The 17815-nt window shown below is 47.8% G+C and overlaps 1 protein-coding gene across 1 annotated transcript in view; it reads left to right on the top strand.

The window, feature by feature from the left end:
- Nucleotides 1–15403, top strand: part of KNTC1 (kinetochore associated 1) — an 81142-nt gene extending 65739 nt beyond the window's left edge. The window contains 13 exon segments of the mRNA XM_014588104.2: nt 1038–1084; nt 2997–3075; nt 4239–4357; nt 4878–5013; nt 6831–6926; nt 7259–7315; nt 8594–8648; nt 8725–8788; nt 9359–9488; nt 10719–10808; nt 11770–11915; nt 13060–13150; nt 14458–15403. Coding sequence (XP_014443590.1) covers nt 1038–1084; nt 2997–3075; nt 4239–4357; nt 4878–5013; nt 6831–6926; nt 7259–7315; nt 8594–8648; nt 8725–8788; nt 9359–9488; nt 10719–10808; nt 11770–11915; nt 13060–13150; nt 14458–14478 — 1131 coding nt within the window. The 3' untranslated portion in view covers nt 14479–15403.
- Nucleotides 15404–17815: the final 2412 nt, after the last annotated feature.

Raw genomic sequence — 17815 nt, 5'->3', positions numbered from 1 at the left:
CAAACCACAGTTGCCCGTGTGGGAGTTCAGCACCTTAACCACTACACCACCTGTTGGCCCTGCGAAATCATTTCTTTTTAAATTATTATTTATTTAATTTTATGAATTAGTAGTAGTAGTAGTAGTGGTTTGTTCACTATAGTGCACATGCACTCACCAGAGGGAGGCGGCAGACAGAGAGAGAAGGAGAGAGAGAAGGAAAGTGGGAAAGCAAGCCACCAGGTCCGGCACTTAAATTGTGGCCGGCTGGGTGGGGGTCCAGTGCCTTAACCACCATGCCCTTCTTCCCGCCGCTCCCCCGTGAGATCATTTTAAACGTGCACAAAAGTTGCAAGAATTCATAGCTATCACCCACATCCGCCAGTTCAGTAACATTTTGTCATTCTTGTTTCATTACTTGCTCTCATAGTACTTTTTTTAGAGAGAGATTTTTGTTATAGGGCGCATGCACTCGCTGAAGAGATGGAGACAGAAAGCGAGAAATCACCCCCCAGAGGGGACATCCATGCCGCAGTTCCTTCTCCTCCATTCTCCTCTCCAGATTTTGAGCACACATACGCACACACACGTCCCAGCATGAGTTTTAAGCCGCCAGGTCCCGGACTCAGACCGCAGTTGACTATGTGGGAGTCTAGCGATATAACCATTGCATCATTTGCTGGTCCCAGTTGTTATTATTTTTATTAGAAAGATTTTTGCTATAGGGTACTTGCGCTCGCCAGAAAGAGAAAGACAGAGACCGGAAGTGAGAAACCATGCCCCGGTCCCTTCTCCTCCATCCTCCTCTAGAGGTTTTCGGCATGCACGCACACATGTTCAGCGTGAGTTTCAAGCTGCTGGGTCCAGGACTCAAACCGCAGTTCCAGGGATTCCAGTGACATAACCATTAAGCCATCTGCTGATCCCAGTGATTTCTTTTATAACATAATTTTACATTTGAGTTTTTCATCTGGTAGATTTCCAGATAAGGTGAAATTGTATAGTCACACACTTTCTCCAGGTTTTGACTTTTTATTCTTTTATTTTTTTCTTCAAAGAACCCATCAGAATTATTTGAACTTCAAGAAGATGAAGCACTACGAAGGTAATCTCTTCCTTTACTTACATTTGTCTATGTCTTCATGCACACCAGAGTCAGGAATCTTAACAGTATATTTTCAGATGGCTTTTTTTTAGAATTCTTTTTTAAATTATTTATGTAGTTAATTCTATTTGTTATTATTAGTTTTTAATTTGACGAGAGAAAGTGAGAAAACGAGCCACCAGGTCCAGGGCTTGAACCACGGTTGGCCATGTGGGAATTCAGCTCCTTTAACCAGCACTCCACCTGCCTGCCTGCCCCCAGAGGTTGGTTTTTAAAGTCTTTTTTTTTTTGCCATAAGGTGTATGTGGAAGAAAAGTGAGAAATCATCCTTCAGGGAGGTGCTCACCAGAGGGAAGAAAAGTGAGAAATCATCCTTCAGGGAGAACAGCCATGCCTACTATCCCTTCTCCATTTTTCTCTCGGGATTTTAGGCACACCTGCCAGGTGTGATTTTCAAGTTACCAGGTCTGGGACCCAAACCATGGTGGTCCATGTGGCAGTCTACTGCTCTAACCACCATGCCACTTCCTGGCTCCAAAGGCATTCTTAGTATAACCTAGGCCAGAGTGGCTGAGAAGAATCAGTTCATTGATCTGTGGCCATGAGGGTCTCTGGGAGCGAAGGTCAGAGACAGCCCAGATCCGGTCTCTGAGCTCTGAGTGAGTACCTCTGAATGTTGAGGGTTCCTCCTGGACCGCCTCCAGCAGAGCGTATCTCAAGCTAGGGACGTTCTGTTAGCTGGGACTCGGCCCCGGGGTGTTCTCTGGGGGGTTCAGATGTGGGCCACCAGATTCCTATTTGCCCACTGACCCTACACTGATACCAAGATAGGCATGTTGGTCTCGTCTGCTGTGCCAAGTCTGGCCGCTCCTGGCTTATCTGACTGCCTGTGCTCCAGTCAGAGAGAATGTGGTAACCCACTAATGATGCTTGGCGCAGGCTCGGCAGGGAGAGGCGTGGTGGCACGCATGCCAGCTTTTTGTCATTCCTGGCCTAGACCAAAAGTAGGTCAAGTGGCCTGGGAGGCCCTGAACCCCACTTCGACTTTAAAGATCTGATAGTGAGAAAAGATGCAGAAAGACAAACCCAAGGAAAGAATTTCTCCCCGGGGCCAGCAGGTGGCGTGGTGGTTAAGGCACTGGACACTCCCTCATGGCAAACCACAGTTTGAGTCCTGGACCTGGTGGCTTGCTTTCTTACTTCCCCCGCACTGTCTCTCTCTCTCTGGTCAAATTAAAATAAATGAATAAGTAAATAAAATTAAATTAATAAATATATGTTTCGTTTTGTTTTTTAATAATTTCTCCTGGTCCGGAGCAGAACTGACCTGACCACCCACTTACCCCATTTTCCCTCTGGACCCCACCCCGTCTTTATTTAGTCTTTTAAGAGCAGATGCACCTTAGTCGGAGCCAGAGGTAATACGTGAGGGGCCCACCTGAACCGGCCTGGTGGGAAGGCTTAGATGGAGCCACTCAGAGCGAGAAGGGAAGTTCCCAGAACATGCTATATGCAAAGTGTGTAACTCCTGCCTTTCCCACTGCAAGCTCCCCATGGGCTCACCAACCTGCCTGACCCATCTGCCCTACCCTGGGAGGGCCAGCCCTGAGTCTGGAAGTTGAAACGTGCTACTAACAAGGCCCTGGGTTCTAAAACTCAGATCTCCCCTCTACTTAGCATTCAATATATTTTATAGCTACTGTTCATGTCAATCGCGTAAGTAGAGAGAGGCTGGTTATCAGAGGAGGCCGAGGCCTGGAGTCTGTTGTGTGTGTGAAGGGGCTCAAGAGATGATCAAATGTCCCTCAACAGGAAAACCAAACAGCCTGTGTATGAGAGGCCCGAGGACTTTCCTCTTTGGTAATCTATTACTAGGTTAAACAATAAACGTCATTGGTTTTTTTCTCCCCAGAGTCTTCTATCTTCTTCTGTCTTACCCGATCGACTACAGTTCAAGAATGCTGTTCGTATTCGCAACGTCGGCTACAAGCGTAAGCTCTCCAAACTTAACCAAAGCTTGTCTAGGTGTCTTAGCTTAGTATTCTTCCTGCTGTTTGCTATGTCCGATTTTATTAGCAGATGACCCAGCACTCATTTAGTCAAACGCCTGGCCTACTTTGTAAACACGGGTTGTGATCGCCCTCGTCCTCGTCCTCGCTCTGCTCAGTGCTGGCCTGTGGAACACCCGCTTAGCGCTGAGCAGCGCACCTGCCCACAGTCCCCACAGGTCGTCTGCATGCACAGGTGTATTCACGCCCTGCTCAGTCCGCATTCCTGACACCAGGGGACCAGACAAACTGGCCCAAGAGCAGCTCCATGGGACCTGGAGTCCCAGTGTAATGTCCTCCTGGCCCATTTGCGACACCCCCCTCTACTGTCTAAACAAACCAGACTCCACTTCCTCTTTCTCCTAAATGCTGCCGGACCTCTGAGGCTGGTGATGGAACAGAGGCTGAGGAAGGGCTGGAGCAGCAGGCTCTGGAGAGAAGGGAGGAGAGCGAGGAAGTCTGGCACACTGGCTCTTCTCTCTGTGTTCCTTTTAGTTGCCAAAGGGAGCACGCACTAACCAGAGAGGGAGGAAGCACCCTAGTGGGGTGTGGTCACGTCATAATTCCTCCCCCATTTCTCTTTCCTATTTGGATCTGAGGTACACATGTGTGCCTACATGGTTTTTAAGCCACCGGGGTCAGGATTTGAACCACAGTTGGCCATATGGGATCTGGCTCCTTTGACCACTAAGCTGTGAGGCTGACCCCTAACATGGTGATTCTAAGTCCACGACAGGAAGAAAGCAAAATCCTTTTCCTTTCCATATTAATTTGCCTTGCAGTCATTCTTTCAAGTAAAAATGGTGTTCCATGCAAAGTCAACCACATGGGATCCAGCGATGTAGCCATTATGCCAACTGCTGGTCCCATCTTAGAATTATTATGAAAACAGTGGCCCTCTCTCTCCTGCAGGAGCGTCCAGGATGTCCTCCGGGGCTCCGTGGATTGATGGCCTGTTGGGAACTTCTGTTCTGCAGGGTGCGCTCCTTAAGGGCAGAGATCGACTCGACTTTTTTTTAGTTGTGTTGTTTTTGTGGTCACTGTTGAGGCTCATTTACCCAACTGTAACTGCGGGTGTGCGCCCCCCGCCCCTCCTGGTTTTGCAGACGTTAGGCACGCGTCAGTTAACGTACGCCCACCGAGCCCGGGCGCTTCAGTGTCTCCTCCACCTGGCTGACAAGGAAACTGTAGAATCGCTCTTCAAAAAGCCCCTCGAAGAAGTGAAGTAAGTAGACTTGTATTAACAGTGCCGAGAAATCCTAAACGAGCCCAGTGCAGTGGCACACTCCTGTGTCTCCAACTACTTCAAGGCTGAGACAAGGAGGGTCATGAGTTCGAGGCCAGCCTGAGCAACATAGTGAGAATCTGTCTCCAAAAAAAAAAAAAAGAAAGAAAGAAATAGGATACATATTATTGGGGGGGGAGGGTTAGCCCCATTCATTTATAAGTGCATTGGAGGAACTATGTAAATATAGTTCCATTACCCTGAATATCTCTGACTTTTTGGCTAAAAGGAAAGAAAGAAACCTTTCAGACCTTGTTTCCATCGGTTTTTAGAGACATTTAGAAACAATGTTTTCCTCTTTCTCAGAATGGTTTATCTAATTGTATATTCACTGGGTATAGTTAGAAGCCTTTAATGGGCATTTAAAAACAAACGGGTTAATATTTCCATATCACGACTTTTGTTTTCTATGTAAACTTGGCCTATGAGAATGATTCTTACCAAAGCCTCTGTTTTCCAGATCTTATTTGAAATGTATAACTTTTCTGGCATCATTTGAGACTTTGAATATCCCTATCACATACGAGTTGTTTTGCAACAGCCCTAAGGAAGGTATGATTAAGGGCCTGTGGAGAAACCACAGTCATGAGTCCATGGTACGTACACTGGGCCTTCGGGGGCTGGCCATCTTCTCACAAGCTCTTCACGCTGGTACCTGCCACCACCCCAGTGCCTGGGAAAAACCAAACACAGTGAAACCCTTCTTTTAGAGAGAGATTTTTGCTATAGGGCCTGTGTGCTCACTGGAGAGACAGAAAGCAAGAAATCACCCCCCAGGGGGGATGGCCACACCGCAGTCTCTTCTCCTCCATTCTCCTCTTGGGATTTTGGGCATGCGTGCACACACCCAGCATGGCTTTGAAGCCACCAGGTCCAGGACTCAAACCATGGTTGACTATGTGGGAGTCCAGCGACGTAACCATTACACCATCTGCTAGTCCCGAGGAACCCTTAAAAAATGTTACTTTTATGCACATGTGAGAGAGATGAGTGCCTTCCCAGGCCTGGCCATGCCACAGTTCCCTTCCATTGGTCCGAAGGCTGTCTGATCTGAGGCACCTGTGTGAGCACCTGTGTGTGTGAATCCCTGCACGTGTGAGCACCTGTGTGTGTGAATCCCTGCACATGTGAGCACCTGTGTGCGTGAGCGCCTGCGTGTGTGAGTGCCTGTGTGCCCGAATCCCTGCATGTTAGAGCACCTGCGTGTGTGAGTCCCTGCACATGTGAGCCCCTGCACATGTGAGCACCTGTGTGTGTGAATCCCTGCACGTGTGAGCACCTGTGTGTGTGAATCCCTGCACGTGTGAGCACCTGTGTGTTTCAGCTGACCCAGCTGGGACTCGAGCCCTCATCCCTCGGTGGGGGATCTGGCTTCTCTCGAGCAGCACGTTACCTCTGTACTGTGGACCTAGTAGCCCAGACTCTGTCCCCAAACAAGGCTACTGCTCTGAGGCCCTTTCTACTTGCCTAGCCTGGTGGGTGGGTGGGTGGGAAAGGCAACGGGAGGTCCTCTTACCTCTTCCCGAAAGCCCAGACCTCGAGTCCCCGACCCGGCAACAGCACTTGTAGAGCTTCTCCCGCAGCCTGTCTCTGCTCACTTGCTGTCCCGTACCAGGAAGTGGGATGTCTCTCTCCCTGTTCTGGGAGTGCAGTCTTCCACAGGGGCCCTGGGGCGGGACGGAGATGGGACAACTGTCAGGCTGTTTTTCTTTTTTTTTTTTTTTAATTTAATTTTGTTTTATTTATTTTTATTGTTTTTTTTAAGTTGACCAGAAAGAGAGGAATAAGAAAGCAAGCCGCCAGGTCTAGCACGCGAACCATGGTTGTCCATGTGGGAGTCCAGTGCCTTGACCACCAGGCCACCTACCAACCCCTAGGCAGACCGTTCTTCTTCTTCTTCTTTTTTTTTTTTTTGAGAGATTTTTGCTATAGGGTGTGTGTGCTCACCAGAAAGAGAGAGACAGAGAGACAGAAAGTGAGAAATCCCCCCCCCCCCCAGGGGATGGCCGTGCCACAACCCCTTCTCCATTCTCCTCTCGGGATCTTGGGCACGCACGCACACATGCCCAACGTGAGTTTAAGCCACTGGGTCCGGGACTTGAACCGTGGTTGACTACATGGGAGTCCAGTGATGTAGGCATTACACCAACTGCTGGTCCCCCCCAGGCAGACCGTTCTTACACAGAGGAGGAGGAATCCTGAGGTGTTGTCTGCGAGCCCATGACAGCAAGGGAAGAGTGATCTCTCTTGTTTCTACCATTAAAAAGATGGGAGCCGTCACTGAAAGTGGGCGGTGGCTTTCCCAGATGAGCGTGCTCTGTAGTCAGCTGTGCAGCTTTTTCCGCAGGGCCTCTGATTGAATGGTACCTGAAGTGGCATGATTTTCTTTTCTTTTTCTCCTCGTTGGTGTCAGGCGGTGAGACTGGTGGCTGAGCTTTGTTTAGAGTACAAAATCTATGACCTGCAGCTTTGGAATGGACTCCTGCAAAAGCTTCTTGGCTTCAGTATGGTAAGAACGACCAGTGCCCTATACCGGTGGCTTGAAAGCTCCGACGGGTCCCCTGAACTGCGCTCACTGACACGTGCTGAGCCGACGTGAGCCAACGCGAGCCGACGCTGCACTCCGCTGGGCTCAGGTCAAGCGTAAGAACTGGCCCTGGGCCAGAGCGAGTGCAGACCCAGGAATGACATAACTGCCCCGGAAACAAATGGAAGGCCCCTGGTCTTTTGTGATGCTTGCGAACTTGGACGTGCACGTCTCCTGAAGCTTTCAGAATCCAGCTTTTCATGTTGAAATGTTCCATTTTGGTGGTCTCTAGAACTTAATTATTTTTTTTACAGATTCCTTACCTAAGGAAAGTGCTAACAGCCATTTCCAGTGTCCATTCTTTATGGCAGGTATGTAGTTTAAGAAAACGTTATTGAAGTTACTCTGAGGCCTGCTAGCCCCTGACTGCTGGGTCCACTGGGCCAAGCTGTCAGCTTCCCAGTCCAGAACAAAACTGCCTGATATTCCAGGAGAGTGTGTCTGGACTCGGGGCACTAGACATCGCGTTCCTAGGTCCCCAGGCTCATAAGTCACGTTAGGCTAGCGTTTGTCACGGTGTCACCTCATTATACACTGGCCTGCCGCTTGTAGATTTTAAACATCTCCAAAGTCAGAGACCATGTGCTTTCTAAGCTTCACAAGTTGTACATTCCATGGTCATTATTATGTATTTTATAGAAATGTGCAGATTTAGGGCTGGCAGGTGGCGTGGTGGTTAAGGTGCTGGACTCCCAACTTGGCCGACCATGGTTTGAGTCCTAGACCTGGCAGCTTGCTTTCTCACTTTCTTTTTCTCTCTCTGGTCAACTCCAAAAAAAAAAAATAAATAAAATAATGACAATGAATAAAATTAAATTAAATAATTCTTTTAAAAAAGGGAAATGTTCAGTTTCTTCATTGTTTAATGAATTTGAATGATAGAAGAACATGCAGAGTAAAACATGAAAATTCTCCTTTATTTCACTTCATAATCATCTTCCCAGAAGTAACTACTATTGACAATTTCTTATGTCTCCTTCTAGAACATTCCTGTTACACAAGCATGCATACATGTGGGCCTGCACTTACCAGAGAGAAACAGGTGTGAGGGTGGGGACACCCCCTCAGTGGGGGCATGGTCGCACTGCAGTCCTGCCTCCATTTTTCCATCCCGTCAGGGCCACGCACACACATGTACAGATGTGTCTTTCAAGGCCCTGGGGCCGGGATTCGAACCATGGCTGGGCATGTGGGGGGGTCCAGCTTCCTTTCCGTTAGGCTACTGGGCCAGCCCAAAGCACTGCTGATGGAAGATTATGTTCTTTCTTTCTCCACTTCGTTGGATGTCTTTCTCTCACCTCCTTCCCCGTTCCCGCGGCCCTGACAGTGTGCCTGGCGTGTGGCAGGCCTTGTTCATTCTCCCTCGGGCTCTGACACTGCAGAGTGAACCGCAGTGGATCAGCCAGGACGCTACCCTGAGTTCTGAAAATAGTCAGTACATAGAAAATGACCCTAGAACGTTCGTCATCTCAGACATAGCAGCTCATGACTGTGGTCTCAGCGCCCAGGCTTTAAACGGAGTTTTGTGCCCGTTAAGTAAAGTTCGCAATATCCCAAACACGAGTTCTTCAATCGCCTTGTTCCCACAGGTCCCCTACTTCAGCAAAGCGTGGCAGCGTGTGATACAGCTACCGCTCCTGTCAGGTACTTTTCTCCCCTCCGCAACCTCGGCAGCATTTGCAGTCCAGAGTGCGTGCATCATTGTTGCTTTTCATTGCAGCCTCTTGTCCTTTGAGCCCCGGCCAGTTATCCGACTGTCGTGAGAGTCTCGTCGCTGTCTTAGAGTAAGTCAACTCTTTGTTTTCCTGGCAGAAGAATAGAATGTGTTCCTTATAAAGTTCCTTTCTAATAGACACCTCTTAACGTTTGTTTCTATAACAAGATATCTCTACTATTATTACTATCATTATTATTTTAGTTTTTTGCTATAGGGCATGTGTGCTCAACAGAGTGAGAGAGAGACAGGGAGAAAGTGAGAAATCACCCCCAGGGAAATGGCCACACCACCATCCCTTCTCCTCCATTCTCTTCCTTGGGATTTTGAGCAAGCACATACATACACCTGGTGAGATTTCAAGCTGCCAGGTTGGGGACTTGACCCACAGTTGGCCAGGTGGGAGTCCTGCACCTTAATCACTATACCACCTGCCAGCCCCTGTGACTCCCTTAAATCATACAGTTATGCCTCGTAGATTTTAGTGTTCTGAGAATTTCTCTTTTGGCATTCACGGCTTCCCGGCACAGTCATAGTAGCAAACGACAGTCTGCATCCCTGCAGGCAGGCACCTTTGCCACGTGGCATGCCACCCACGGGACGGACAGTTATTAACTCATCAGTGTGCTCTCTCTCGAAGGTGTCCGGTCTCAGATGATCTCGACATGATCGGAGTCGCCAGGCAGTATGTCCAGCTAGAGCTTCCGGCCTTTGCACTGGCTTGTCTGATGCTCATGCCCCACTCAGAAAAGAGACACCAGCAAATCAAGGTATCTCACACCTCATTCCTCTGGGGCCCCCCGGGGACAGGCGCTCCCTCTGCATGTCCCTGATATGGTTGTGTCTTTTCACCAAACCCGTAAAGCATCCTCAGTGTGAGGGAGGAAGGACGTTTGTGCGGGGGCTTCGTGGGCAATGAGACAGAAAGATTCAGGTCCCGCTGACTGGTGTCTTCAAAGGGGTTTGGACCTTATTCGTTTATCAGTGGGGAGTGATTGACTTTCTTGGAAAGAGTCAAGTGAAATGACAGCAGTGGTATTTTAGACGGGCTAAGCTGTTAACCCACGTGGGCTTGATCAGAGGAGAGAGGCGCCAGGAGAGGGAGCTCAGGAAGCTGTCGCATCTGCTAAGCAGTTTCTCTCACTTTTCCCCTGCGGGCAGCCTTGTGGGTAAGCAGGAAAGCTGAGGGGAAGTACCCAAGGGAGGCGGGTGCTGATGACGCTCGAGCTGAGCGGGATGCCTGACTCAGCGACAGGGTGTGGGAGACAGAGGACGAGAGGCAGATTTTGTGTGTGGGTGCCCAACAAAAAGGAGCCCCGAACATTCCGAGGATAGAGCTTTTAAAAATAACTAACTCTCACTTCTTGTATTGTGTGAATAAATAGAAGAAAGGGTTTTTTTCTTTTGATTTACATTTCATCTTTGTACGTCTTTACAGCGTAGGGTACGGGTCCTCAGAGCACACATGCCCTGCCTGGCAGGCAAGCCACAGATATGCCGTGCCCCATAGCTGTCCGTGCTAGTGTCTGTTAAACGCCTCTCCCAGCTCAGAACTGGTTTTGGGAATGTTCTAGTCACTTCCCCCACTAGATACGTGAGCAGAGGTCGATACAAACACACATGCGTATTTTCGGCAGTTGGTCTATTAATGGGATTCTTTTTCAAAGCCATCTGTGCTCTTGTCTTTGCCTTTTCTTTTTCTTTTTTGATTATTCATAAATTCATCCCTTGTTCTTTTCGGAATCTCAGGACTTAAATAAATTCTTCTTGGCACTTCGAACGACAAAATGCCTGCTAAACAGCACTTACTGTTTACAAAACGCTGTTTTTTTTCCTCATATTCTTCATAAATGTTCGTAAAAGTGTTTTTTGTTCATAAAAGTGTTTTTCCTATAGTTGGAATTTTTTAAGATAGTTCTAATTGAAAAATAAAAGACATCCCAGACATGACAGGAATTAAGAGAAGACATACCTTTCCGTTTATCATGCTTTTTCTCTAGAACTTTCTGGGCTCCTGCGACCCCCAGACTGTGCTACAGCAGTTGGAAGAGCACATGAGTGCCGGCCAGCTGGCGGGGTTTTCACATCAGGTAAGAGCAGTCTCTCCTCCCGTGGAAACTTCGTACTCGAAGGCCATCGCTTTCCCTAAACCCAGACTGAGAACCATGGTTTCTAGCTGCTTATTAATATACAAAACTATGTTGCTTTTATTAAAACCTCAGTACAATTTTTTTTAATTTGTTATAAAATGTGCACTTGCCAGAGAAAGACACAAAGAGAAAGAGGGAGAGTGAGGAAGCACCCCCCCTGGGGTGGCCATGCCAGAGTCACTTCTCCTCCATTCTCCTCCTGGGATTTGGGGCACACACGCACACACCCTCCATATGCTTTTCAAGCCCTCCGGTCGGGGACTTGAACCCCAGAGTTGGTCATGTGGGATCCAGCCACTTTAACCGCTGTACCACTGGCTGGCCCTCAGGAGATGTTTTAAAGGGAAGGAACCCTGACTGTCTCGTCTACTGCTGTGCTCATTAGGAAATGTGTAACCGTTCTTATAAAATGTCTCAAAGTGCTTAGCAACAACTGCTTTTTTAAAAGAGGTTTTTTTTGCCTTAGTGCATGTGTGCTTGCTGGGGAGGGAGGGAGAGACAGAGACAGTGAGAGGAAAAGTGAGAAATCACACCCCAGGGGTGCCGGCCATGCCGCCATCCCTTCTCCTCCATTCTGCTTCTGGGATCTTGAACAAGCACACATATGCGCCCGGTATGAGTTTCAGGCCGCTGAGTCCAGGACTCGAACCATAGTCGGCCATGTGGGAGTCCAGCAACATAACTGCTATGCCATCTGCTGGCCCTCAAGTTGCTTTTTATTTATTAACTATATTCTGAAATAGGTCAAAGCCACTTCTCCATTCTCTTGGCCACCTCTCAAAAGGGAGGCCTGGTCATAAGACAAGTGTGGTCCAACTCCCGATGGTCAGAAACCTCACGGTATTGAACAAGGGTTTGGGACCTAACACATTTTGATGTAGTTGTGCCTGTCGTCCTATAGGTTAGAAATCTGATCCTGAATAACATCATAAATAAGAAGGAGTTTGGTGTTTTGGCAAAGACAAAATACTTCGAAGTGTTGAAATTGCACACGATAAATACCAACAACGTCAGGGAACTAGTAAACTATTTGGCAAATGACTTAAGGTAAGTTAATTAAAAAACACAAAACCTTACTGTAGAATTTCCTTAACATTTATTTCTACGTTGAAGGGAAATGTCAACCAATTGTAGAGCTGTTTTGTTGTCACTGAAAGTGCCATATATGAAGTGTAGCCCAGAGGCTGGTAGTCTTGTAACCCAGTCCTTCGGAGCATGAACTCGGAACCAGACAGTTAAGCGGGCCGTCTGAATTGCCAGAGTCCTGTTCTAAGCCCCAAATTACAACTGTGTCCCTTACACATTTGCACAGAGCGTCGATGACTTAATTTTCACCAAGACTGGTTATTTAGTTTTCCATCACACACACATTTAGGAGCAATCAACTTCTTGGGATAGAGCCAGGGGACAGACTGGGAAGATGAGAAGGGGTAGGAAGAAGTGGGCTGACACTGAGAGGGAAAGCCACGTTGACCGGATCCGTCCCTGCACCGGGTCTCGCTGGCCCGATCGCTGGGAAGGCAGCCGTCTCCCGTCACCACACATGGCTTTCTTTCAGCCCGCTATCACTGGTAATCCAGCCGTAATGACAAATTGTCACTTGATGAGTATTTATTTAACTCTATTTCTACTGTGAGAGACAGGCAGAGAGACAGGCTCCCCTGACAGGGTCCTTTTGCCCCAATCGATAACCACCCCAGCCACAGCTGGCCGGATTGTGGCCACAAATGTGAACTGGGAAGGCAGCCGTCTCCCGTCACCACACATGGCTTTCTTTCAGCCCGCTATCACTGGTAATCCAGCCGTAATGACAAATTGTCACTTGATGAGTATTTATTTAACTCTATTTCTACTGTGAGAGAGACAGGCAGAGAGACAGGCTCCCCTGACAGGGTCCTTTTGCCCCAATCGATACCCACCCCAGCCACAGCTGGCCGGATTGTGGACACACATGTGCACATCCAGTGTACACAGGAAGTCCTGAGACACAAGCCCAGGACCTTCCCTGTGCGCGTCCCTTGGCCTTACCACTCCAGCACCCCCAATGTGTGATGAGCGGCACCTGCCTGACACACAGTTCGCTGACTTTGGGCCTGAGTGCACACCTGGGAAGCCTCGCCACATCCAGACGGGGAGCACATTTATCACTGTCAGATTTCCCTCATGCCCTCTTTCCTTCCTGATCCCATAGTGTAGATGAAGCCTCAGTCTTGATAACCGAATATTCCAAACACCGTGGCAGACCCGTGCCGCCCGACGCCGCGCCCTGCGAGATCCTGAAGGTAACGCTGCTGATGGCTACTCAGGTCCCCCGCGCTGCCTAGATTTGTATATTTTACGTTTTGTGATAGAGGTCTAAACCAGAATCCAGGAGGCCATGGTTCTGGTCCCAGCTCTTCACTGGGCGGGCAAGCGACCTGACAAGGGGCTTTAGTGGTGTGGGCTTTAACCGTCAGGAGGGCAGGGATCTCCCAGGTGCTCACCTGGATGCAGGTTCCACAGGAGGTGGTGTGAACACTGAAGCGAATAAAAACGACATTTGGGAAGGGGTCAGTTATTATCTTGCTGAGCTAGTCGTTCTCCTCCCATCTTCCTTTCGTAATTAGCTAAGACACAAGAGGGCTTCCAAAAGTTTATAGACGTTCTCCCATCTTCCTTTCGTAATTAGACACAAGAGGGCTTCCAAAAGTTTATAGAAAAAGTAAACGTGTACCTTAATTCCATTTATCCACAACCTTGTTTATATTCACACGGAAAATAGAGAATTATGAAGAGGGGAAACAAAAGAAATCGATCTGAAATATCACCACCCACAGACAGGATCTCTGCTTGGCCTATCCAGAGTGGCTTCTGTTTTTCTGGCTGGCCACCGCATATCTGTTGCTGCATGTCCTTCCACATCTTTTTGTCTATAAAATATGCACATCAATTACGTTTACTCTCGGCCAGCTCGGGGTGTGGGGTTGGGGCAGTTAGGTCCCTCATGGCCTCCTGCACGGTCCCAGTCTTGGATCTGGTGGCTTCAGAAGCACACCAGGCACCATGTGTGTACCCAGAATCCTCAAAGGGGAGGGGGACGGAGGAGGTGGGATGGTGGCATGGCCGTCCCCCACGGGGACGTGTCTCTCTGTGGCCAGCACATATGCCCTCTGGCAAATTAAAAATAAAAACTTTTGCTCCTCTTTTGAATTTAGGTATAAGGTAAAGTTTTTATTTTAATTCCACCTTGGTATTTTCAGTAAACCTGATTATTGTGCTCTTCGTTCCTCCTGTGGTCAGACCGGACATGTTCAAATAGCCCGCTTTTCGCTCACTCCCATCAGTGACGCGGGAGTGCACTGCCAGTCGGTTGTGCTTAGCTGCATACGTTACTGTTTTCAGAAAGGGAGACTATTGATTCAGGAGACAAATGTATGGCTCTTAAAATATATTGGTTTCTCTCTAATCATAGCTGTGTAAAATCCCAAATAACTATATATAGATTTTTGTGACCACTGTTAAGTTTCAGGTTCTATAATTTGACCACTTTCTGTTTTTAAAAGTCAGTGACACTAATAAAAAAAATGCTTCTCTGTTTCTTCCCATTTAGATGTTTCTTAGTGGATTATAGTAAATTGCGGACCCTTTTGTGAAGGACAAGAGGAAGCGTGGAGTCTACTCTAAATGACCATATTTATTCTAGTTTTAAGTTATGTAATCTATGTTAGAGCTAGTTGTCTAATTGTTTTCCCACGATTAATAACTAAATGCTCAGTATAACGTAATTGCCCCATTAAAAACGTATGTCTTGAATGAATAAGTCTTTTCACTCCTGGTTACTTGTATAACTTACAGACTACCAGCTGGTTGCACCATGCATGAGAGACGAAACGCAAACCGTTTGCTCTCCCCCTCAAGAAAAGCATCTCCTTGTATCCTATTCCTTTCATATATTAAAATATCGGTCGTTCTAAAACATTCTACATAAATATTTATATAATTTTAGTGACAGAATGCGTCAGTCCGTGGCCAGTCAGGAAAATGGAAACCGCTCTGGATATGCCTAGCAGAGATCTAATCCCAGGGGTTGGTTATAAAAATATGAAAGGATCGCAAGAACGGAAGAGATTAGGGAGGAAGAAGCTAGAGAACAGGGAAGGGGTTGTCATCTGAAGACCTGGACCAGCTCCTGCCCCAGTGTTAAGCCCACCTCTGCCACGGAGCTGTGGGGGCTGCCAGTGCAGAGGAGTCAGAGTCTCCACCCACCGACACCACCACCATGTCTCGCCACCACTGCCACGGCCAGGACACCGCCGAGCAGGAAAAGAAAATCACTCTGCTCCTTCATCCTTCTAGTTCTTGTGCTAGGACCAAGAAATGGCAGAACCCAACAGAAAACCCTCTGGCTAAGAGCGAGTCTGGGAGGACCTGTCTGCGGGCTATACGCCCAGCAGTACAGAGAATGGCCTCCAGGGGCACTGTGGAGCTGACAGCCTGCTCGCAGCCGCAGTCCTGACGCCTGGCAGTCCGCCTTGGAGGTGACAGGCCGTGCTTGTATTATTTCTGGACAGAAAACTCAGTATAGCGTTATGATTAAACATGAGTTTTGGCATAAAACAAGCCGGGACGTGAATTCTGGTTCAGTCACTGGCTGGCTAGCTGCGTGACCTTGGAAAGTCGACCTAATTTCTCGAAGTCTTCATCCCTCCTCTGTAAAATGGGGACAGTGTAAGTATCTAGTCGGGAGGTTTGAGCCACAAGTAAACACACCTAGCCCGGTACCTGTGAGGACCAAGAATGTTGGCTGTTATCATCATGTAGGCTTGTTTACCACTGGCTACAGTCGCAATGGGTTATTTTGTACTTTGAGAATGTCTGTTGTATTAAATATTTCTCAACAATATTTACTTTTAAAAATTACAAAAAAAGTATTATTTTTAGAGAGATTTTTGCTATAGGGCACATGTACTTGCCAGAGAGACAGAAGGCAAGAAATTACCTCCCAGGGGGGATGGCCACACCACAATCCCTTCTCCATTCTCCTCTTAGGATTCTGGGCACACATGCACACACACCAGCATGAGTTTTAAGCCACTGGGTCCGGGACTTGAACCACAGTTGACTATGTGGGAGTCCAGTAACATAACCGTTACGCCATCTACTGGCCCCATTTACTATTTTTTAAATTTGTTATAGGGCATGTGTGCTCACCAGAAAGAGAAAGAAAGGAGTGGTGGGGAGGGAGAGTGGGAAAACAAGACACCGGGTCTGGGATTCAAATCATGGTTGGCCATGTGGAAGTCCAGCGCCATAACCACTATGCCGCTTCCTGGCTTCTGCAGTGGTGTTCATTTCCATGGAATCCGACCTATGTTTAAAACAGAGTCTAAGGCCAGCATGTGCATAGAGGTTGAAATGGCTGGATCCCACATGACCGATTGTGGTTCAAGTCCCGGACCCAGTGGCTTAAAACTCATGCCGGGCGCGTGTGCATACTTGCCCAAAATCCTGAGAGGAGAATGGAGAAGGGACTACGACATGGCCCTCCCCCAGGGGTTGTATTCTCTGTCTGTCTGTCTGTCTCTGTCTCCAGTGAGTGCATGTATCATATAGCAAATTTGAAAAAAAAAGAACCTAACATGCCACAAGTTCTACATAATCTGATATCTTTTAATGATTTTATTTACTTTATTCATTCATTCATTCATTTCAATTTGACCACAGAGGGATAGAAAGAGAGAGCAAGCTGCCAGGTCTGGGACTCGAACCATAGTCAGCCATGTGGGAGTCCAGCACCCTTAACCACCAAGCCACCTTCCAGCCCCCATAGTCTGATATTTTTAATGCTGGTAAATTCACTAGTGGGTAAATTCATTTACAGTAGACAACAAAGATTGTCAATGCAAATTAACTTTTAAATAAATATATAGTATACACTTACATTTATATACTTATAATTTAAATAAATTTTAAGTCAAAATCTTAAAATTAAAATCAATATGTATCATAGCATAAAGGAACAGTGAGATGACCTTGTCAAGATGCAAGGAGGGGGCCGGCCCTGAAGGGCAGCAGTTGAGCCCTGCGCATAGAAAGCTGGACCCCTCATGACAAGCTGCAGCGTGAATCCCAGCCCTGGCGGTCTGCAAAACACAGCAGGTATGTGTATGTGAGTGCCCCAAATCCCGGTGAGATAGAGAGATGGAGGGGAAGGGATTGTGGTATGCCCATGCCCCATCAAGCGGTGCTGTTTCTCTCTCATGGAAGAAAATAAAGATAATACAGAATGGTGTGTGTGTATATACACATACATGCTGACATATTGTAGTGGACCAGCAGATGGAGTAGTGGTTACATCACTGGACTCCCACGTAGTTGACTGCAGTTTGAGTCCCAGACCCAGTGGCTTAAAACTCATGCCAGGTGTATGTACCTGCATGCCTAGAATCCCAAAAGGAGAATGGCAGAGAAGGGGTGGTCATCCCCCCGGGGGGTAATGCTTTCTGTCTCCCAGCGAGTATACATACCCGATAGCAAAAGTCTCTCTAAAATAAAAAAGTGACTTCCCTGGGAGCAGATTTACCTGATCTGAGGGCATGAAGGGAACGTGCAGGGCTCCAGATGCAAACTGCCGGACTACACGCCTTTTAGTTCTTCACACATACCCAGTCCTGCCGGGCACAGGTGGATACTGCAGCTGTACCTCCCCAACACGGGAGAACGACAGAAGCTCGTTGCCAATCTGGTGGGGAAATGGCATCTACTTATTAACATTTGTAATTCTTTGAGATCTGTGTGACGAACCTTAAGAAAAAACCTGGTACGAAGCCGGCATCCGGTGGAGTCAGTAACTGCTCTGGGGTGGGGATGTGCAGGGAGCGGAGAGGCCGAGTGGTGGCGCTAGAACCTAGCGGATGGAATGGACCAGGCTGTGCTGACGAAGCCGAGCTAAGGACTAATTTCCTAAC

The sequence above is a fragment of the Tupaia chinensis genome, unplaced genomic scaffold (genome assembly GCF_000334495.1).
Source record: "Tupaia chinensis unplaced genomic scaffold, TupChi_1.0 Scaffold000258_1, whole genome shotgun sequence".
NCBI lineage: Eukaryota > Metazoa > Chordata > Mammalia > Scandentia > Tupaiidae > Tupaia > Tupaia belangeri.
This window is presented reverse-complemented; position numbering and strand designations above follow the sequence as displayed.